Source organism: Aptenodytes patagonicus, chromosome 2 (assembly GCF_965638725.1).
Source record: "Aptenodytes patagonicus chromosome 2, bAptPat1.pri.cur, whole genome shotgun sequence".
Classification (NCBI taxonomy): Eukaryota; Metazoa; Chordata; class Aves; order Sphenisciformes; family Spheniscidae; genus Aptenodytes; species Aptenodytes patagonicus.
This window is the reverse complement of record NC_134950.1, coordinates 125,101,551-125,124,087: the sequence shown is the minus strand read 5'-3', so window position 1 is coordinate 125,124,087 and position 22,537 is coordinate 125,101,551. Positions and strand designations below refer to the sequence as shown.

The window sequence follows — 22,537 nt, the reverse complement described above, 5'->3', positions numbered from 1 at the left end:
AGGAAAAATTCGTGTAAACAATGCATACAAAGCACATTTACACATGTGACAGAGGGGATAAAGCACATGTATGACTAGAGCACATCTGGATATTTCCCAATAGAGTATTTTTTGGACTAGAACCATAAAATATGGAACAAACTGGGAGATAAGTGACAAACAGATGTATTAAGTATGTTTGGTGAACAGACTCAAAGATAGGATGACTGTATTATTCTATAGTGGGATAAAGGAGAGCAGACAATATATTTAGGGGCAATGGAAGGGTGTAAGAACAGGTCTGTAGTGGAAGCTGAAGTGTACAATGAGAAATAAAACATACACTGAAAGACAAGGTATGAGAAGGCATACCTGAGTAAAGAATATGTGAATGGAAGACGAACAGACCACTGATTAGTAACTTGATTATTATGGAACCATTTGAATGTACACAGGCAAAAGATACAGTGCAGAACTATGTAATTTCAGACAGAAGAGTGACTAACAGCTATAATGAAGTCATATATCGAGGGTGTGAGTAAGTAGTTACAAACAAGTATTAGGGATATATGTTAAGAACAGGGGTAGGATAATTTATGCCAGAGGAGTTATTTTGGTAGATGTGAATGCCTTGGCACAGTGAAAGGAAAGAAGAGGTTAGTAGAGATAGCTGGAGATGAGGTAAGCATACAGTACTAGAAAAGGGAAAAGTTAGAGCAACAGCATATAGGTTTACAATTTAAAGATGTGCTCTCATCTCCTACTGGTATCAAGGATTACACAGAAGAACGATGATACGGTGGCAGAGAGGCTGACAAGCCTTACTGTCTGCTCTACATCTAAGCAAATGTATAGAACGGATGGAATGAGAAGATAGCATATTTGTACGTACTGGTAAAGTTGTAAAGGCACACAAAAGCATGGGGCAGCAATATATAGAAGCATGTGCATACTGGACTCTGGGGTGCAAAGGAAGGGTAGATGACAGTAAGTGTGTGTACATATACCAAAGCAAAGAAGATAGCGAAATGTATACGTATATATGTAGGCAGGTGTGCAATTACAGCAGCTGGGCCAAGGACTACGAAGCTCGTATGCAGAAGGCGAAGCCTCGGGCACGGCGCTTGCACGGAGCCGGTGGCAGAACCTCCCGGGCGCCCGCCCGCGCGAGGACGCATCTGCACAAACAAGAGGAAGCCATAGCGGGAAGGCGGTTTGTGCGGCAGGAAAAATGGCAGACAGCGTGCCTGTACGCTGAGAGAGCAATGAGGCGACGCAGGAGCGCACAGGGGCAGGTGGGGCGGCCGCACCGAAGGCGCTGCGGGGCTGGGACCCCGGCGGGCTGCTCGGGGCGGCGGGAGCCCACCCCGGCCTCCAGGCCCGCGGCGCGGGACGGGCCACCGCCGGTCTCCCAGCGGCATAGGCGCTTGTACGGGCTGCGGCGAGACACGCCAGCGGCGGGAGGAGGTGGGCAAGCAAAGCCTGTACCGGCAGGGTATGGCGGGGGCGTCCCTATAGGCTTCCTCCCCCCGCCGAGGACACCCACGGGGGGGGACGAGGGTCACCCCGGGCCCGCTCCACTCACCCTTCGCTAGAAGTCTCCTCCTCGGCCATGGCGGCGGCGCGGCTGCCGGGAGCTGGCAGCAGAGGGGCGGCGGCGGTGGCCGGCAGCGCAGCGAGGGACAGCGCGACGGCGGCTGGACCGGCCATAACGCGCTCCTCCCTCCCGCCTGCCCGCCCGCCCGTCGCGTGCGTCATCCCCGCGGCGGCCACCTACACCATAGAGCGGCGCGGCCGCCAGCGGCCAGAGCGCCGTCCCGCGCGATCGGGGGGGGGGGGCCCGGTGCCAACCGCCGCCCGCGGGCGGGGGAGAGGCGTGCCCGCGCGACCCCGAGCGGCCGTTGGGGCGCGCGCTGGGCAGGGGCGGTGTGCGGTGAGGGGACGGGAAGGTGGCCGCCTGCCGCCGCGTCGTGTGGGCGCGGGTCAGGGTCCCCCTGAGAGGGGAGGGGGCCCCGGGCGCTTCCCACCCGCCAGCGGCCTTGCTGGAGCAGATCTCCCGGGATCCTGTTTGTAGACCCCGTGTCCCCCCGCCTGATCCCGAGACAGCAGCACAGGCCGGGAGCGCCCGCCCGTGAAGAAGGGCTGCCGCTTCCCGGCCAGGCAGAGGGTGAAGCCTTGTCGGGGTTAGTGCTCTGTTGTGGTCAGCTGCATCGTCCTCGGGAGCGCCTCTGCCCTGTGAATGTGGCGTCTGGGGCACGATGCGTGTGCCTATCTACTGAGTGTATTTCCCACTGCCCTCCCCGCTGTATAACGTACAGCGTAACAGCCGGGGTACTGAACGCCAGGCAGTTACACCGGAGAGGTGGCAAAGCCTCCGTGCCAGCACACAGCTGACAAGCAAAGCAGGAGAGGTAGCAGAACCTGAACAAAAGTCTCAGCCTCTCCACAAATGGAGATCATTTGCCAGCTTGCTTAGCAGGGCCTGCAGAGGCGGCAGCAATGGTAGTCAGCCCTAGGTTTTCAGGTTGGTAGTTTGTGTTTGTTTTCACATATAAGAAGCAAATTAGGAGCTCTGGATGTAACTTAAATATTATCTGTCCCTAAGATGATTATGAGTGGAACACTTAGTGAGATTTCGAAGTGTTTTGAAAGACTTAAGTGCGGCTGTGCATATGGGGAGGAGAATGCCGGGGGAAAGGGATGTGCTTGTTTTAGACAGCATTTGGCCTCACGATATAGATTGTGTTATTATTCTGCTGCGTAAGAACTGCATTTGTATTGAGCAATCAACAAACCTTAACTGAAATAAAGCAGCAAGGTGCAGCGAGTGGAAGGAGTGGCGAGAAGTTTTTAAGTCTTGCATTTCTTCTGAATTTTGCCACTGAGCTGAAGCACTTTAGAAAAACAGATGGAAGATTGATTGCTGTTTCTTTTGGTTTCTGAAATCCTTTGATAAAAGGCATAAGGTTAATTTGGTAATAGTTGAAATTATTCTCAGCTAAAACCATTCTGCAATTTTAACAACAGTGATTGTTGAGATTACACAATCTCAGCTAAAGTTTGTTTGGCCATGTCACAATGGTTTGGCAATCTGACATTTTTCTCTGGAGAGTGTATTTATTTTTTATTATTGCTCTGAAAGATTTTATTTACCAAAAATGTGAATATCTATGAGTGCGGAAGTATATGATCACTGGCACAAATTTGCAGTGATGCTCTCAGAATTTGCAAACAGCCTGAAACAATAGTTCTGAATGCTATGATTTTTTTCTTCTTAATTTCAGTGGGACAGTAAGTTTAAAACCTCATAGGCAAGATTTACACCCTAGCCCTGGAACATGCAAGTGTTCAGACACAATTGTCTCTGTGATTTTAATTCAGTGGTGCTCACACAAGCACTAATTGGTTACACTTGTTTAAGAATGTAAATGTACGAGTAGCCCACTCTCACTTAGCAGCCCCTCTTTCTCTTACTTTCTCCGCCTTTGATAGAAATGACTCAGTTTCTTTAGAGCTGTTTTGATTATGTGGATAAATCAGCTGTATTTCTGTGCATGAAGAAATGACTGCAATAATGCTGATAGTCAGAAAAAAGAGGGTCATGCATCAGTTGGCTGATGTTGCGGTGTAAATGAATGAAGGACAGCTGTACCATAAAGAGAAGCAAATAGTTCAGATGAGTTTTTCCATTTTTGTATTTCAGAGAAATTTCTGGACGCTGAAAATGTCTCTGACTCTAAGGGAATGGTCCCTGCCACTGTTTAGTATCTCACTTCTTTATATTGATTTTTAGTGGGGCTTGCATCTGGCCCTCTTTATTGAATTAGTTTAATGTCTTTCTCTTTAATAAGAGGTTGCTATTATAAGCCAGAATTTTATTTTCAGATCCCATCATCTAACATCGATAAGGTTAAAACAGAGAGACTTTCCTCTCTCACAGTGATAAAAAAAAAAAATAAAAAAAAAAACCCAAACAGATGTCTGCTCACTTTGTTGTTATCCTTACAGCTTCCTTTGTTATACTTTTTTTCAGGGCAAACATCTTTTCCTGCTAGCATCAGAAGAAAAAACAAGTTCCCTTTGCTGGGAGAAGAAAGCAATCCAGCTGACCTCACAAATCCTCCTTGTCCTGGACTGAGATTAAAAAAATCAATCTCCATGCTAGAGAAAAGACTCCAGATGACATTACAGAAGTTTGAGTGTCAAAGCCATCTTGCTTACTCTGGATTTCACGTAGTAACTTTGAGACTGTTTATGTTAGAGGTCAGTTCACAGTAAGTATCATTGTTCTTAGCTGCTTAAGATTTGGGGTTGTACTATTGTCTATGTCAGTATTCTTCAAATACACAGAATTTCTATATTATATGTATTACACTTGTGATCCTACCTTCGATCCAACAGAAGTAGCTACTTGTCAGGTAGAGCTTGTGACTTAATGAAGCATGAAAAGAGAGCAATAGTGTTATCACCCACATTTTTTATAACGACCCACTTGGTAAGCTACTGGAGAAGTAGCTTACTGCTACTGCATCACAAATAGCTTGCTAAAATCAGTCTGAGCAAAAACCATAGAGAAGGCTGACCAGGCCAAGTATGTACAGACTGAGGGGAAAAGGTTGTTTATGCTTGTTATTTATATGAAAGTGATAAAATCGGCAGCTTGATGAAAGGAACATCGTATACTATGCCTATTCTGATTTGGTAGCAAAAGCTAAGATGGCAGCCCAGCTCGCGAACGAAGGGGCTCACATCAGTTGCATCCTTGTGGTTCTTCAGCAGGCATGTAGTTGACATGCCTCTGCAGGCCCTTTGTTTCTTGCTCCCACGGATCCTTTTCCTCTGAGTGTCTACTCCACATGTTCTCCATGCTTTAGTTCAGGCATAACTTTCAGCTGAAAATTTGAGCCTTGCATCCCAGGTAGTCCAGGTTGAAAAGGAGAGCCACCTTATTTTGTCATTCTGTGGGGACTCAGGATAACAAGGAAAAAGCAGAATAAAACTCATTTGTTTCTGCAAATTAACCTGTTCATGATGGCAAGAGAACCTTGAAGATGTCATAGGATGTCTCTGGGAGCTCCTATCTATGCCTTGCTGTCACTGGAGGACTTAGCTTATCTGCCACGCTTCTTCAGGGGAGAAGCCTTATGTTTGTCAACTGCCTCAGGGACTGGAGCTGCAGGTGTTGGAGCTAGCTGTGGCTAAGCCTGAGCGGAAGCCCAAATAGGGCTGGAGGACTGAAGATTTACACAGCTCTAAGTCTGTCCAGTCTTGTCATGTGTGTTTCTCTGGGAAGAGCTCTTGGTGTTGCTAAGGTGGGGGAGGAATCCTGACATCAACTGACCCTCTGCTGCCTGGTTCTGGACCTCAGTATTATGGCAGTCTGGCAGCTAGATGTTTCAGCCTTGGATAAATCAGTGAAGAAAGGAAAAGTAATAACCACATCAGTCTTTGGTAGAGTCTGGAGATTCATATTACTGGGCACTCTTAGACTCCAGTGCTCTACAGGGGCACTGCAGCCCACAGGCAGCTTGTTCAACTTGTTATCTGTCTTACTGCTTTGTAGACTCTGTCATGGTGCTCCCCTGCAAACTGGAGTGGCAGTTTGAGACCAATGGCAGCATGCTTGTTACATTCCTAGCATGACTGCTCCATGCCATCCTGTTTCCTAGACATACCCGGGTGTGGGAAAGGAGTTTAAAATCAGTATAGGTTGACCAGGAAGTGTTCAACTACTTGGAGGTCCCCCTTCACATGAATTTTGCCAGCATCTTCCAACTGACATGTTTCTGCCTCTGGTGAGCATAAGGAGGCTATTTCTACAGATACCCAAAGTCCTGGAAGCTGTGAGGGATGTTGGTGATACGGGAGACACTTCTTGAAGCAAGGCTAGTGTTTTGCTATGGTCCTTGTGCCTGAGGCCTGCCCTGCATGGGGAAACAATCTGTCTTAGCCTCCTGTCCTTTCACTTTCTTGCTGTGCAGAAGGGCAAGCTTTCTTGTGCCCCTTCCAAGACTCGAGTCTGATCCTGCTCTAGGAGCAGGCTGTCTGGACGGGGAACCCTACGAGACTGTGGCCATGACTGTGGGGTGGGGCAAATGAGTCTCTGCGAGTCTGGCACTTGAACAAAAGACGTGCAGTTGAGGAGAGTTGTAAGAAAAGTTTTGATGGTTACTTCACCAGGGTCATGTCATGTAAGCAAAGTACATAGCAGTCCTGACTGAGTTGCTGTTTACAACATCTCAGGGTGGGTTTGCTTTCAGAGCCCCTATAGCACCGTTTTGAAACCGTGCCCACAGCAGTTGCGGTAGGAAGTTGCATAACTGTGTGCAAGAGTCACCAATGAGGAGGCCAAGAGAAGTTTAAGTGCTCCAAAAAGCGAGTGAACTGCAAAGAGGGGTGCCTACATACATCTTTATTGATAAATAAGTATCAGCAACAGCTGAGGCCGTGACAGGCTGTGTTGCTAGCCAGAACTTCCATCTTGCCATCCTTGGCTATTCCAGAGGGCATGACTCACATGTGATTAATGTGAAATTCCCTCCTGGATACGGGAGTGGCTGGGGAGAGACAAGGTCTCATGTTTTCAGGTGGGTGGAAGGGTGCTCCCATCAAGGCTACTGTGACTGTGTCTGCCTGGGTCATGTGTGCCAGCTGTGAGAACCCATGTCGATGAGACATTCGGCTGCGTCAGACAGGGCATGTAATCTAAGCAGTGTCCCTGTGCTACAACCTTCAGTTTTCTCTTCCTCAGCTGTGAATGCAAATACCTACATGAACACACAAGCTGGAGACAGGTGAGCCTTCCAGGCTTTCTGGAGAAGTCCTCACAGAGCAATGAGGCTGTTCTAGTTTTGATTACAACCAATAAGAAGCAACTAGCTGAAAAGGTCAGGGTAAACATTAGATGAGACTGTCCATGAAATAGCAGAGCGAGTTAGTGATCTGCAGCACCAGAACAAGGAGTAGGATCAACATGAACCCCGTGAAATTCAGGAAGGCAGCCTTCAATGAACTTGGAGAAGAGGAAGGCGGGGTCCCCTGGGAAGCTTGTGTAACAGGTAAACGGAAAAGAAAGAGTGAATTCACAGGATTTGCTGATATTAAGAGCACAAACACAGGTTTTCATTGTGAAGTGAAGGCAGCAACTGTAGTTGGGAAACCAGCTTGGCTAAATCACTCAAACTCAAGAAACAAACCTATAGGGAAGGAGAAAGCAGGTTAGGCTGTTAGGGCTGAGTGTGTGTGTATATATATATACACACACATATATATATATACTTTTATATATATATATATAAGTATAACAGAAGCATGTAGGAACAAAATCAGAAAGACACAAGCGTGAAATGAAATGCAACTAGCAAGCAAAATAAAAACCCCACATCACTCTGGAAACCCACTAATTGTATGAGGTAGAAAGGGTTTTCTGTAAAGTGAGAAAACTAAAAGGTGTCAGGAAGGCAGTACCTTCTAGACTTCACTACAAAAGATCAGTAAAATAAGGAAACTAATGCATTAGCCTCAGTTAAGGAAAGGGTAGAGTACTTAGGTATTTTCAAATTGACCTCAAGTCTCTCTTTAACTTGGTCCTAGCGTATTTAAAGATCTTGCTAACAGAATCTCAGTGTCAATAATCAATGTCTTTGAGAAGTTATGGATGTTAGGTAGGAGAGAGGGAGGCTGTATAGTGACAAGCATGGTGAAGGGGAGGGAAGAGAAAAAAGAGGAGGTATGAAATTATGGATTAAGCAAATTAATTTAAATTTCTAAAAAAATAGTGAAACAAATAAATATATTTGTACATCCCTGAAAAATAATAGGCATGAGTAACTGTCAGCAAGAAATCACGTCTCAAAAATTTGATTGCCTTTATGACAGGATGACATATCTTGTGGATAGAGAAGAGCTATAGATGTCATATGTCTTGATTTTTCAGGTAACTTTTCCTGTGATTCCCATAAGCAAATTAATAAAGTGTGTTCTACGTTGATCTACAGCTAGGTGCGTGCAAAGCTTGTTGGAAAACAGAGTAACAGGGTGGTTCTCTATCAAATGGAAATGTGTGTCAGGTTGGATTGCACAGATCCAGAATCTGGTGACCCGAGGAATGCTTATGAAAGGGGAAATGCTTATTGACTTCACATATGTATCAGACTGGGAAGGACTAAGTACGCTGGAGGACAGGGACAGAATAAAAAATGATCTTCAATAAGAAATATGAAAAAAATGGGAAGCTAGTCAACTAAAACAGCTGCAGACCTAGGCAGGAATAATCAGCTGGTTGGGAAAACTGGTTAGGTAGCAATTCGGTACAATAGTGACGCAGGCTTTGAGGGGTCACAGGCTGGGTGTGAGTCAACCTTGTTATTGCAAAAAAAGATAAGTGTCCTGCTGGGATATATTACGAGGATTAGAGTTTGCAAGTCTTGGCAAGGAATTCTGCTTTGCTTAGCAGTTGTAAAGCTAGTTTTGGATGTTGCATGTGAAGAAGGATGTGGACCACCTAGACAGCAACCAGAATGTCAAAGGGCCTAGAGGAAATACTGAATTATTTCAGATTGGTTAATTAGGGAAGAATAAGATGAGTAAGAGAATGACAACAGTCCACAAATCTGGAGAAGTTACTGATGAGATGGAAATAACCTGTTTTCTATGTCCACCATGGGCAGAAATTGCAACCAGGACATTTTAGGTTAAACATTAAGACAAACGTTCTTCAAGGGTAGAGGTACTGGAAAAAAAGATTGCCAGTGGTATGGTCAGGGTCTGCCATTGGGGTCTTTAAGAATGGGCTGTGTACATATCTTATCCTCCATAAACAGAAATTTAGTAGGTGTAGTGGAGCTTCCTGGAGGCAGGGAAGCTGTGAATATGACTTTCTGAGGACACTTCAGCCCTATGTTTCTGTTGTTGCTAATGTCATCAAGGCCAGCTGCAGCTGCAGAATGGACTGAGGTGGGCAGGGATCATAGAATCCTAGAACGGTTTGGATTGGAAGGGACCTTAAAGATCATCTAGTTCCATGGGCAGAACTGCCTGGGGCAGAGACATCTTTCACTAGATCAGGTTGCTCAAAGCCCCATCCAACCTGGCCTTGAACACTTCCAGGGATGGGGCATCCACAGCTTGTCTGGGCAACCTGTTCCAGTGTCTCACCACCATCATCGTGAAAAATTTCTTCCTTCTGTCCAATCTAAATCTACCCTCTTTCAGTTTGAAACCGTTGCCCCTTGTCCTATCCCTACAGGCCTTGGTAAAAAGTGGATCCTGTCCACCAGTACACATTGTCCCATCTCATGTCCTGGAATCCATGCCACTCCACTTGATACTAGTTGAAGGTTTCAACCCCAAAAAATCCTCCTCATAATCCTCCTCCCAGTTAAGTTAATTTACCTATGAAACACACTGCAACTTCTCTGGTGTAATCCTGATGTCATCCTAACCCTGTTGGTTGTAAATAAAAACTTGTGCAATGTTTTGGAGTTTTCTTTTTACATAAAACTACATCTCTTTTTTTAACCTTAAAACTTATGTTGTAATACACAACTGGTCAACAATCTCCAAACATCTGCCATGGGTAAATAGAGGAAGTGTCTTGTGGGTATTGTACTTCATATCTGGTAAGCGCCGAACCTGAGAATTTCCAGTCATTACTCCTGAGAAATAATTTCATACTGCAGGCTTTTTTTGTTAAAAATAAGATTTTTAATACTTCTCTATACTTGAAATAAAAGAATAAATTCTTAATGTTTTCAACCAGATTCATAAAAATAACTGATAGTTTTCCAGCCGTGTTGAGTCCCAGTTATTTGTGTACAACATGAGTAAAGAATAATTACCTTTACTAGTAAAATATTTTGCTTTATATGTGTGAAGAGACTATTGAAAGCAATATTTAAAGTCAGTAAATATGGTTACAATTTTTTAATTGTTGATTCTTCTTTTGAGAGAAATTGTTCTTCTTTTGTTCTTTTTTGATAATAAATCATTAGGGCTCAATAAAGCAAAAAGAAATATTTGTTATTTGTGCTGATTCTAGCTGGTAGAAAATAGTAGTAGTAAGTAGTAGTAGAGTGGAAAATACTTCTCTCCGTGGGAGTTTGGCCTTTTTAACATCAAGATCATTTTTGTAAGGCAATGTCAAGATAAGTAACTGCTTAAACTCAGTTTAAAAATACTTTTCTTTTTTTTTTCTGCTTTGTAGCCTCTGTCGCTGGCCAGATTCAGCCTTGCAAATTTTCTTTTAAATTAGAGAACTCAGTGACAGAGAACCCAGTTACGTCTGTGGTGCACTGTTTTTATTTACAAGAAATGTACACAAAGTCCTATTTTCCTGAAAAGAGGAAGAATCAAACAACACGAGGCAGATTGTCTGCTTACAGTTTGTTCTTTTGACTTTCTCGTGGTTACATACAACTGTTGCTTCTCTTGCTCTCCATGGCTTTTTTTCTGTTTGCTTGCTGGGTGCTGATGACACACAGATACACACTGTCATTCCAAACAGTACTCAACCTTTGCATTCGCATTCAGACCACAGTGCTACCCTTTATACCACATATCTTAGTTCCTACCCCAGCCTTGTCATGCTTGTTCAGATTTCAGCCAATATTTTTTACTGTGTTAGTTACTGATAAAGAAAGGCAAATTCAACATGATTAGATAATTCTGTTCTGCCCGCTATTTTCAGCAGTGCCCACAGGGCACAGTCAATGGCTACTCCCAGAGACAGCAAATCTACAGAATGAGCTTATATTAAAAATTAAGTATGTATTTATGTAATCTTAGTGTTCAAAGTGCGGTATATGGCAGCATGTGTGCTGCATTTGTGTCTTTTTTCTTCTGGATCAAAATAGGCTATCACTTCTGAGGGAGAAGAGCTCTTTCTCCCACTGGTATTTCCTGCACAACTTCAGGAGAGGGCTGGCTTTCGAACTGCTGCTTCCCACAGCAACAGAATGGTGCTGAACTGTTGCTACGAGAGGCAGGGACCCCCGGAGCACAGCTCCTGCTGAGTCTTGAGCTAAGTAGGAGGAAAGGATGAGCGACCCTGCTGCTCACAGAGGCAGCCCTTTCCTTTCCTGGATGCTGTGAGTCTCTTAGTCCCAGCTGAGGTCCTAATTCAGCTGTCCTGCAGCTACTGTCTATCACGGCTGCGTGATCTGCCTCTGTGTTGGGCAGGGAGTGCTCACGGAGTTCAGAGCTTGTCCAAAGGTCAGAAAACCTGCAGTTCAGCAGTGGAAGAAACGGCTCCTGTGAGCGGCAGAGTTGGTGCATCTGAAGTGGCAGAAACTCTGCTATTACAACAAATGCCATCCATGAGCGTTCAAGGATTTAACAATACAGTCTCTGAAATGGAGTGAAAATCCTTCAGGGAGGAATAGAGTACAATTTTTTTCCTAACTGGTTGTGGAACAGAGTTATTCTTTCAGTGTTACCACATCTGTGCCTCAAGACACCTAGCTGTCACTCACACCTCCAGGTAAGCTCCTTGGTGAACAAGTTCTTCAGCTGAACTGACTAGATCCAGATGGGATGCCAATGGCAGCTGTGGTCACACCTTTTCATTAAATCAAGCATATGATTCTGTGTGATGTAGGGGAGTTTTGTCACTGAAATAATGAGGATCAAAAGCAAATCCTAATGGCTGCCTGCAAGACCCTGTGATGCCAGTAAAAGTTTTGCCATTGTACTTTTGTACCAGCTTCTTAACACATCATGACTTCCATCCGCATGTGCACAGAGACCAAATCAACTAGGGCTCTTATCAAGCTTCTGGGATAAAGCTGATCAAAAATAAAACACTGGACCAAAATCTGCTTTGAGTTATTTTATGTTTCATACAAATCTAACTCCATTAATTGTCATGGAATTTGTTTTCAGTTGCACTGTTGCAACCAAGTGCAGAGCTTTTGCCTCGAATGTCTCCCAGCTTCAGAAAATGTTCTGATCAGGAATATTTTAATTTCTTTCATTTTTCTTGATGTTGAAGTTATTTCACTAACCTTCTTTATCTTTGCTGCTGAATATACATTTGATTACTAAATTCAGTGCTTCTCTTCACATGACCTATTTCTTTTGAGTCTTAATGCTGTTGCTTGGATACACTTCTCTCTTCTAAGTGAGGCACTTAGTTTCATCTTGCTTTTTTCTGTGCTTTGGGCGATAGAAATGGATTATTATTGAATGTTTTTTCAGGTTTTTAGATGTATCTGGTTTGTCTGGTACCTTGGTTTCAGCAGAACTTTTGTCTTTGATTGCAGATCTGTGGTTTTACGTATAGTATATCCTGTGTAACATTGAATAGCTTGCTATTCTTGATTTTCTTTACAATCAGTTACAAAAATGACACCATTATACCGAGTAAGGGCCAATCACTACATAACTTACAGGAATACTAATATTTATGGATAAACAGGAAGATACTCAATTTCCTTTTTGTATGTGTACTGTAGCTGCAAGTTAATTCCTGGAGCACCTTACATGAATTCATCTTTTTGTTTTAGTCCTGGGCTAGTAAAAGTATACAACAGGAATAAACTAAAGCATTTTAATTTGGACTGAAGTATTCTTACTCCTGTATGGAGTTTTGTTTATACCATTTTGAAAAAGTTGTAGTAGACTAGAACAAGAAAAAGTTGAAGGAAGGGTGGCAGAGGCTTTCAGAAGTAGAGAATAGCTACCATGTGTGAAGTTAAATAGGTTAGAATTCTTGGCCTAGAAGAGTGATGATGGAAAGCAGCACAAGAAAAATCTTTAAAGCAATGGATGGTGTGGAAAGGTAAACAAGAAGCAAGCATTCACATAATCTCACAATACTAGAATTAGGAGCATCCTGGGAACCATATAACATGAAAAAAAATCAGAAGGAAGTACTTTTTCATGTGACAGAAATAGTGGAATGTGATGCTGTTGGAGACTGAGGAGCCAGTACTATAAAAAAGGGAGTAGGTAGCGTAATGGAAGGTGTCTGTTGGTTGCCATCCAAGATAGCAGCCAGATACAAACTCCATCTCGGTCCTTTGGTCACTGATTGCCGGAAGCTGAAAAAACATACAACAAGAAGGTTCAGAGCGTGTTGCTAGATTTTTGTATGGGTTGTATTCTGATTTATGTAATGTGCTGTCTGGCCTAAGCTGCTGCATCTTCACTGCTACTTGTAACTATACTAACTGGATTAAAGATAGCACACATATACCGCCCTACGCTACAGGAACATCTTGATTTCGCTGTGTAGGGTGTTTTGGACATGTAGAGCAATTCTGAGAAGAAAGGGGAAATTTTTAAAGTTTATTCTTGTCAAAACATTCCATATACTTACTGGTACGTGGCTAAGTAATCACACTGATGTGAGTGTTTAATACTGTGTATTTTCTTTGTAGGCGCACCCAAAGTTTCATTATGGTTTGGAGTGCGGGAGAAATAATAGAAATCAAGGAGGTAGAATTCTGTGAGGAGAGCAGTAATTGATGGTGATGTGTTGTGGAAGCACATGCCTGAAATGAGTTAAGTACTTGGACATTCCATTTATTAACAGTATGACCAAATGTTACTTGTATGAAGACGTTACTGTAGGCTGTGTGAAAGAAAATTAATGCATATGCTTGTTAACAATCAAAATGAGAATAATATATAATCATGTTCTCGATGGGTAACTTCTTGTGTAAAGAACTGTTGGCTTTTGAGGCTGATGCAGAACACTGCTCTCAAGAAAAAGAATAAAGTGCCCACCTAACTAGAGAAGCAAAAAGCTAAATAAGCTGCTTAAACATAGCTGTCTAGTACCATTCTAGTTGCTGTGTAGTGTATCTATCTCTCCTGTCCTCCAGCTGTTCCTTCAGAAAGCTGCAGATCTAGCATCAGGCTTGTGGTGCATCTGCCAGCCCTCTGCAGATATCTTTGATACCCAAGGGTGTGTCACGTGGCACTAGATGATGCAGATGATCTCTCTGACTGGCAGCTGAAAGGTCACCTGGGGGGCTCTTGCTGACACTCCTTCAGGTAACAGAAGTGTGGAGGAACCTATCTGGGGAACCAGTTCGTCACCTAGATGTGTCAGAGCACTGATGTGCAGCCCCAAAGATATGAAAGTTTATACTTTAGTTACATGGCTGAACTTTGTGGAGTCAATACCAATAAACCACATTAAAAAATCATGTATGTGTGAGTTATGGAAGAGCAGATTCCACACGGTATACAGTACAGTACTGGGTACATTACTTTGATTAAATTTTTACTTGATTTAGGTATCTAGTATGGAAGAAACTTTAATAAAGGTCAGTTAAATGCTAAGGTATTGTTTCTTCTGGTCTTTTAAGGAACTATCATTTCTTTACCATTTTCCTCCTTATTCAAATATGTTCAGATGCTGTTGAAATTGTCCTGTACCAAACATGTTCATTTAAAATAGCAAAAAAATGTATATGGCTTTTGAAATTAAAAAAAAAAAATGGTGAACTAGCTTTATTATCCACTGCATCCCTCAGAGAGCTGAATAATGACACATAGTGAATAAATCAACAATTAAATGTAACTACCCCATGACAAACAAATTTAAAAAAAAATATTAACAATACAACCATTACAGATCTAGATAACAAAATCCAGGAAGATAGTAATATCTAGAATAATCTGAAAAATGTCCATCAATCAAAAAATCATTAAAATAATATTACATGAGTAATACTACATCTTACCTTAAGAGCTCTGCATTTTTTTAATCAATGTTAACATTTTTGGCAAACTTATCATGTTGTTTTTCTTAGTATTTATCACACAAAGTTAACTTGGTCATACAACAAAATCCCAGGAGTATACTGAGACCTCCTGAAAGACCATTTAACTAAATGAGGCACAAATGTTGTCCGTTGAAGGCAAAATGCTTCTCACCTCTGAATCTTAAAGTCCTCTTTAAAAATGTCAGAAAGGGATGTTTGATTACTTTGCTAATGATTAAGGAAAAAATCCAATGTATCTGCTAACTCAATATTGCTTCTTATTAACAGTTGCCTAAGCAAGGGATATGGAAAACCTAAGTATATTCACAACATGTCTTTCTTCGGGCTAGATGATGCTGATATCTATAGTCTTACAGCATACTATGTCAGTGTTGCCAAGAGGATCATTACCTTCAGTGTGAGGTACTGTAATTACATCATCTAATATTGCCAGTACTTATCCTAATTCTGCCATTTACCAATCTCCCTGCTTTTAAGAATGTTAAATGCCCAGAATGTTTTAGATTGGAGTGTTTCAAACCTAGGTTAATGTGAGTTTCAAACTTCTCTGAATTGATAAAACCCTGCAGCTGCATACATTCTCAGTGGTTTCAGAGTATACAACCATATTAAGCAGGAACAGGCCCAGAACAGCCTGTTCTACCAGTTGTTGCACAGATCCATATTTCCAGACACACAAAGATCCTCATTTCCAGCAGGTCCTACCTATCTGGCATGTGGAGAACCACCTCTCTAAATACAGTTGTCATATACCACTAAGGGCAGTCTTTCAGCCCTTATGAACAGCCATTTGTAAGTGCCTGAGGGAGTGGCTTGACTGTGTGTTACTTGTGCGCTTATGCTGGTGTGGTGACTACTTGTGAACACCTGAAACCATCTCACTTAGTCTGGAGGTGGGATTTCAATTCAGACAAGTTGGCTCAGCTGGGACACACGACCAGTCCTGCTTCTTACTCTCACTTTTGTTAGTAAGCTGCCAGCTTCAGAGTGGCAACATAAACGAGTGCTGACAGTCACCCAGTATTTCCCAGCATTTCCAGAGTGTCCAGAAGAGCAGACAAGTTCTCTCTCAGTTAAGTGAGAAAGAATCATAGATACTGTCGCAGGTGTCGATTTAATAAAGCTATAGAGGATTTAATCCTCCCACACCTCCACATTAGCCTTCACTGCCTACTTCCCTGCTGTAGTACAGGGAAGTGGTGCTATTAGTACAGCACTGCAGCTTCTCTCAGAGTCTTCAGTCCCATATGCCTGGGAAGAAGCTGTGGCTGTCTCTAACAGCCAAGAAATGTACAGCTCCCAGCCCGCACTGCTGGTCCATGCTGTTGTGTGTCCCAGCCCAGGGGGCCTGCCTACTTTACGTGACCTCTGGGAGTGTGTTCTTGCCACGTAGCCTGATATGGCCACGGTATGCACCTCCATGCATGGCCCTACACAGAAAAGAGAAGCCTTCGTCCATCATCTTCATGTAGAGCCTCCATCCACCCCAATATTGCAGTAACGTATAAGGCATTATGTTCCCATGAGTTTTAGGGCCTTACATGCAATACTAGTGGGACTCACTGTGACTCACACACAGCTTCAAATACACCCACTCACGCCCAGGCTGGACTAACTGAGATTGTCTGTACCCAGACACCTGTCACTCTCATTAAATCTGAAGTGAACACAGACTCTTGGTTATATAACATAATACCAAAATACAATTTTATTTTTCCTGAAAAAGAAAGAAACCCCAAATGGAACTTGATTCCGTGCTCTGTTTTCAGTACGTGACTTGAGATCCCCCAGGAAAAAGATTTTTAAGGGCAATATTAATTGTTAATCTTTTCTTGACTTTCACTTGACTTGACATTTGATATTAAGAATGGAGAATCCTTTTTTAATTTAATGTTTTGCTTAGCTTATTTCACTGTAGTACTAGCACAAAGGAGCAGTCCCTTCTGCAGCTTAAAATGGGGCAAATACTACACTCTTCTGCCATTCTATCTTGACAAACACTAGACATCTGCTTCAGAAGGAACTAAATGAGGAGAACAGAAATAGGATTCCTGTTCTTTACCACATTGCATTTCTAATTGCTGATTGGAGATGATTTTCACTGAAATAAAGACTTTTTAAAATTAGGTTTGATACATCTGAGTGTGCTTCAAATCAGATTATAGAATTATACACTACAGAAATAAAAGACAAATTCAATGACCTTGATAAAATCAAGGTTTTTCTACACAGACTGACAGTGCTAAATTTTAAGTGAACCACTTGATACTAATAAAGATAATATACTAGTCTCTATTAAGTTAGAATTTATAGAAAATTTCTTTAAATTTACAAACATTATGTCTCTGGTATTTCTGAATGTACGACTATAGCAGACAGGTCAGGTTAAACATTTTTTCACTTTCGCTCAGAGGGCCTCGTGTTCCCCTGAACTGACAGGATATACCATATATCTTTACTACCCCATGCTCTGAACACTTGGTGACAGCACTGGGACCCATGTGGACTCAGATGGTGAAAAAACTGTTACCAGAGTTTGCATTCAAGAAGGAACTGACTAGATACCAAAAGTACATGTTGAACTAGATCAGCACATACGGTCTTTTAACAACAGCATATACACACCTCCTTGTTCTGTCAATACTTTGCTTGTCAGCCCTGTAGAAGAGATTGCAAGCAGAAGACTTTCTCTTTTGACTCATCCAATTTTTCTTTAACAGCTAGGATTACTTTAGAGATTGCTTTGCAGTGTTTCACTGATTATTTAAAATGGTACTATTTTCATGAGTTCAATATTTTGTTCTTGGCATTGCTGGTTTCTAAGGGGCCAAGTTCCGTAATTTTGCAAAGTCCAGTGACCACATTTATATTTTGGTCAAAAAAACGAAGAGTGATGTATTCAAGGCTTGCCATTTTTATTTCTGTTTTGGAGTCTTGGATGAGTAGATACATGTATGCATCAATTGGGGGTCATCTGAAAATGAAGGGGAAGCTGTTTCTAAGCATGTAGATGTAGTATGTAAACTAGACCTGACATCAGTAATAATGACAAGCTTGGGCCCCTAGAAATAGCAATTAACAGAAATAGGATATCTGTAGTTTAATGGATTTAACTAGTTTTGTCATTTTCCAAGCAATATTGAGAACAGTCAAATGAACAGATGTACAATTCATACTAGGGGATGGTAAGTAAACAAAGAAATTATATACAGACCTGCAAATGTATCATACAACACAACAGTGTGTATTGTATGAAAGGAAAACAGATCTCAGAGTCTTTACATTTAAAGCTGTTGGACAGCTGTCAAATCTATGATTGTTTTGCCAGCAGTATGCCAGTGCTACAGCCCTTGCCTAACTGTATAAGCCAATGTATTTCCCTAGAGAAATCAATTTATGACAGTTTGAAGAATCAGCTAGAAAAACTTACACAACTCATCTTTTCATAATCGAGCTTCAAAAAGACCAGTTTCCAAGTTATGCTTCAAGTTACTTAAAAGTTGGAGTAAAATGGACCGTATAAAGTAAAGATGTGGTATCTGCATTTTATATAGGTACTTTCATGAAGTTGTCTGTAAGAACACATTAAATATTTTATGAAGCACAATAAAAACGACCGTGTGCACATCTGGTGTTGTTTGGAATGGCTGATAGTATTCCTGCTCTCTGATTTTGGTTTGCCTTAAAGCCTCATGCTGCGGTTGTCCAGCAGCTGAACAGCAGCTGAATTCAGGCACAAGGGGTGAAAGACAATTGGAATCATTAACTTCTTCAGCCCTCCTACAGTCATTCCCATTCATAATTCAGAGCCCTCAGAGTAGGACTGTAAGGGGATTTATCACGTCGTTATCTTGAGAGAGTGTTACTTCGAAGGTAGTGGCTGGAAGGACTTTTACTGAATGCTAAATTCCTGAACTTGCCTCTCCCAAACCTTGGTTAAGCTCTTTCTGCTATGATCATAATTTAGCAGCCTAGCAAAGAGTTAGTATGATCTTCCTTCAGTTCTTAAATCCGGGCAGAGGTATTATTAAAACAGGTCTTTGAAAAACATAATCTACTGAAAGGCTGCATCAGATGGTGCAGTCAGGAACCTCTGTGAGGCACAGCCCCGGTCATAGCATCATGGCTACTGATTAATCCAGTCTCTGCACGTTTTGTTAGAACGTGTTCAATTCTGCTATCTAATAACTCATAGCAATTAACCAATTGACTGTGCAGTACTGTTTCTAGCCATGGACTAACAAATAAACCAAGTATGTTCTGCCCAGGTGGAATGAACTTTGAATCTTAGAATCATATAATCATAGAATCATTTAGGTTAGAAAAGACCTTTAAGATCATCAAGTCCAACCGTCAACCTAGCACTGCCAAGTCCACCACTACACCATGTCCCTAAGCACCACATCTACAGGTCTTTTAAACACCTCCAGGGATGGTGACTCAACCACTTCCCTGGGCAGCCTCTTCCAATGCCTGACAACCCTTTCGGTGAAGAAATTTTTCCTAATATCCAATCTAAACCTCCCCTGGCACAACTTGAGGCCGTTTCCTCTCTCACTTGGGAGAAGAGACCGACACCCACCTCGTGACAACCTCCTTTCAGGTCGTTGTAGAGAGCAATAAGGTCTCCCCTGAGCCTCCTTTTCTCCAGGCTAAACAACCCCAGTTCCCTCAGCCGCTCCTCATCAGAGTTGTGCTCTAGACCCTTCACCAGCTTTGCTGCCCTTCTCTGGACACGCTCCAGCACCTCAACGTCCTTCTTGTAGTGAGGGGCCCAAAACTGAACACAGTATTTCAGGTGTGGCCTCACCAGTGCCGAGTACAGGGGCACGATCACTTCCCTACTCCTGCTGGCCACACTATTTCTGATACAGGCCAGGATGCCATTGGCCTTGATGACTTTTAATTCACTTTCCTTCAATTAATGTATAAATGATGATTAACATCTTATGCTGATGTTTTACCTTTTACCTGCTTCTTCTGGATAATAATTTGAGAGTGGTTTCTTTCACCTCTTCCAGGCTTAGGCAGGCTGATCCTCCTCTTTTTATGCTGTTTCCATTTTGCTCGACAGGACAGTGTTTTCTGCTTTTTAATGACCTAATTTGGAAATAGATACCTGAGATAAAACTAGATGTTTCTAATCAGCTAGACACAGTGTGAAATGGAAGACGTGTCTTCCTTGTACCTTACAGATTAAAATTGATCAGCTTCCTTGCTCAGTGTTTATGAATCAAAGCTTCCACACTTTGACCCCAACAATGCTTGGACTGCCTGAACACACTTATGTGAAAATTCCTGGCAGGATGTAAAAATTGTGCGAGATGTGACTCAAAAAATAATTTCCCCTCCATTTGCAGGAAAGTAAAAACATTTTAGTAATGTTTATTACACTGTTGGAAAGATCCTGTATAATCCTGTATAGTCTGACCAAAACCACCACTGAAGATTGGTAAAATGTCACTGTATCTTACTCTGACAAATAGATCAATTTAAATTTAATTACAAAAATTTTAATGTAATTACCATGTTAGCCTTAAACTTTAGGTGTCCTATCATCCATGTTACACTCAAACCAATATGTCATTAGCTTGTGAATGAAAAGCATATTTTACTGTTACTTGCTCCTTAGTTTTACAATAACACAATGTTCCAGTATGCCTCAACACCTAGGTAAAGGTAAATCTTAAAGAGAATGATTACTATTATGTGTGACTTCAGATAAGAGCCAGTATTAATCTCATTTATGTGACTATATAAAGTATGGTTGTCATACCATGCATATGTCTATGTGCATTTGAATTAGTAAGGTTTGCTGTATGGAAAGGTGCTTACCTTGTGCCAGCTCTTGATCTTATCTAGCCTTTCTCTGAGCTTATTTAAATCACTAAAATAGAACAAAGCAAAACCAGCCAAAAAGGGGCAGTTTTCTGCGGAGCTGGTAAATTGAATGGGCTCGGAGAAGGATCTGGCGAGTGCCAAAGTTGGTGCATGTATGGGGCAGAGCCTTAGAGCTGGCAATGAAGGCACAGGAAGAAGGAAATGGTAATGTTGGACGGGGAGTGAGATCTTACCCTTCTAGTAGCAGTGAGATGCTGGATGGGCTCAGCTAGCCATTGAACTATACCCAAAATGTGAGCATAGTTTCAACCAGGTGTAAAAGAGAATTTCACTTCACAGTAGGTTAATGGCTTGTTAATTTAGTTAAGTACTGTGGTAGTTATTAGTCCAGAGAGAAGAGGGTTAACCACTGAATAAAAAAATCCTCTGCTCTTGAAATCTTGATGGATTCTTTTTTGTCTCTCTCTTTTTTTTCCTGCCTTACTACAGCTTATCCATTATCCTGTGGCTACAGTCTGCATTGTGACTGACAGAGACAGACCTTGAAAAAGCTATAATCAGCTAACAGAATCACAAGACTGGACTACAGTCACAAATGGACACAAGCTTGGGATTTATATTTAGCTATAGTGATAGTGGAGTTTGCAATTTAGGGTGGGCATACCTGATCCATCCTTAAATTAGCTAATCCTCCTAATGGAAAATGTCTAGTCACTACAACACTGTGCTTCACACAAGGTAATTTACTTTTTGCCATCACGGTCAGACTGTTTCCACTGTGCCAGCAGTGTATGTGTATGCAGATTACTCTGTAGACACATCCACCATCTACTTATGAATCCTATTTTCCTTTTGTGAACATGGGATTATGTGCTAACCTTTATGCATGGTTAGCAAAATGCAAACCTTTTAGAAAGAGAGTGTAACAGTTAAGAATTCATTGCATAGCAAGAATGTGACACCTAGTGGAGAGACAGCATTGAGGAAATGTGATGGTCCCATCAAGGAATATTGATATTAAATGACCCTATCCAGTAGAACAATGAATTTGATACCAGAAAAGACATTGATCTTGAATGACTCTATGCATGGGGCAAAGTAATTGGATAATGGCAAGTCCCCACTGAAAGCTCAGAAGTGAAGAAGGTGTCAGAGATTGTTTTAAAAGGATTTTTTGTAAACCACTGGCAAAATGAAGATGTCAGGCCAAGAAGGCCAGAGGGCTCCTAAAAGACAGAGACCAAAGCCCATGAAGACATTGTGGATACTCATGAGATGCATCGGAACTGGAGACCTCCAACATGCAAAACACAAGAATAAAGCGTGTCTAAAAAAACCCTTTTGTTAAACCCATGTCTGTTATCGCCATGTTATCTCTTCAGGAAGTGAGAGTTTTCACAGTCGGAGATACTCAGTGGTGAATACCTATATGGTTAGGCCACTGGGAGCCGGACAAGACTGAGACACAGTTTAGGAAGTCTGACAAATACGTTCTGCCCAAACTAGCTGATACAGACTGTGTCTGTCTGCTACTCCCCACTGCAGTCTGTAGTACCTGAATTTCAAGTATTCACATATCTCCATTCGCCAGGGTGCCCTAGTCCCTCACTGCTTCATTGGCTATAAATAATAGAAAAACTTATCACCAGAAACTGGTATTTTATACTGGCTACAGAATACAAACCAAACTTTTCACTGTAAAATTTACAAATTTTAAATCTGTACGTATTTCCAAATATGCTGAAAAGTGCATGTTGAGTAATAGCCAGATGCTAGAGGAAGGATAAAGCCTACCCGCTGGCAGTTGTTGCGTTCTGTATTGGGTCTATACATTGTCTCTAAAAACCCTCTAAAACTGGGAGCTTTTTCCTGCGGTCAGTCCTGAATTCCAGTGGATAACCCAAAATGAAGTTGCCTTGTGACCAACCGGTTCACGCCAGTCTCATCTTAGCTGGTAAGCTGTTATGAATCCACTTTTGATA

The 22,537-nt window shown here is 42.1% G+C and overlaps 1 protein-coding gene and 1 long non-coding RNA gene across 3 annotated transcripts in view; one reads left to right on the top strand and one right to left on the bottom strand.

Annotated features, from left to right (window-relative positions):
- ABHD5 (abhydrolase domain containing 5, lysophosphatidic acid acyltransferase) overlaps window positions 1-1,686 on the bottom strand; it is a 30,262-nt gene extending 28,576 nt beyond the window's left edge. For both annotated transcript variants that reach the window (XM_076331112.1, XM_076331113.1), the window contains exon 1: window positions 1,565-1,686. In XM_076331112.1, coding sequence (XP_076187227.1) covers window positions 1,565-1,593 — 29 coding nt within the window. In that variant the 5' untranslated portion in view covers window positions 1,594-1,686. The remainder of the gene's footprint in view (window positions 1-1,564) is intronic.
- On the top strand, window positions 1,087-21,878 carry LOC143156907 (uncharacterized). Its single transcript, XR_012994706.1, has 5 exons — window positions 1,087-1,274; window positions 4,013-4,253; window positions 13,359-13,481; window positions 14,982-15,116; window positions 21,045-21,878. It is a non-coding gene; the product is annotated as an uncharacterized LOC143156907 (long non-coding RNA).
- The last annotated feature ends 659 nt before the right edge of the window (window positions 21,879-22,537 follow it).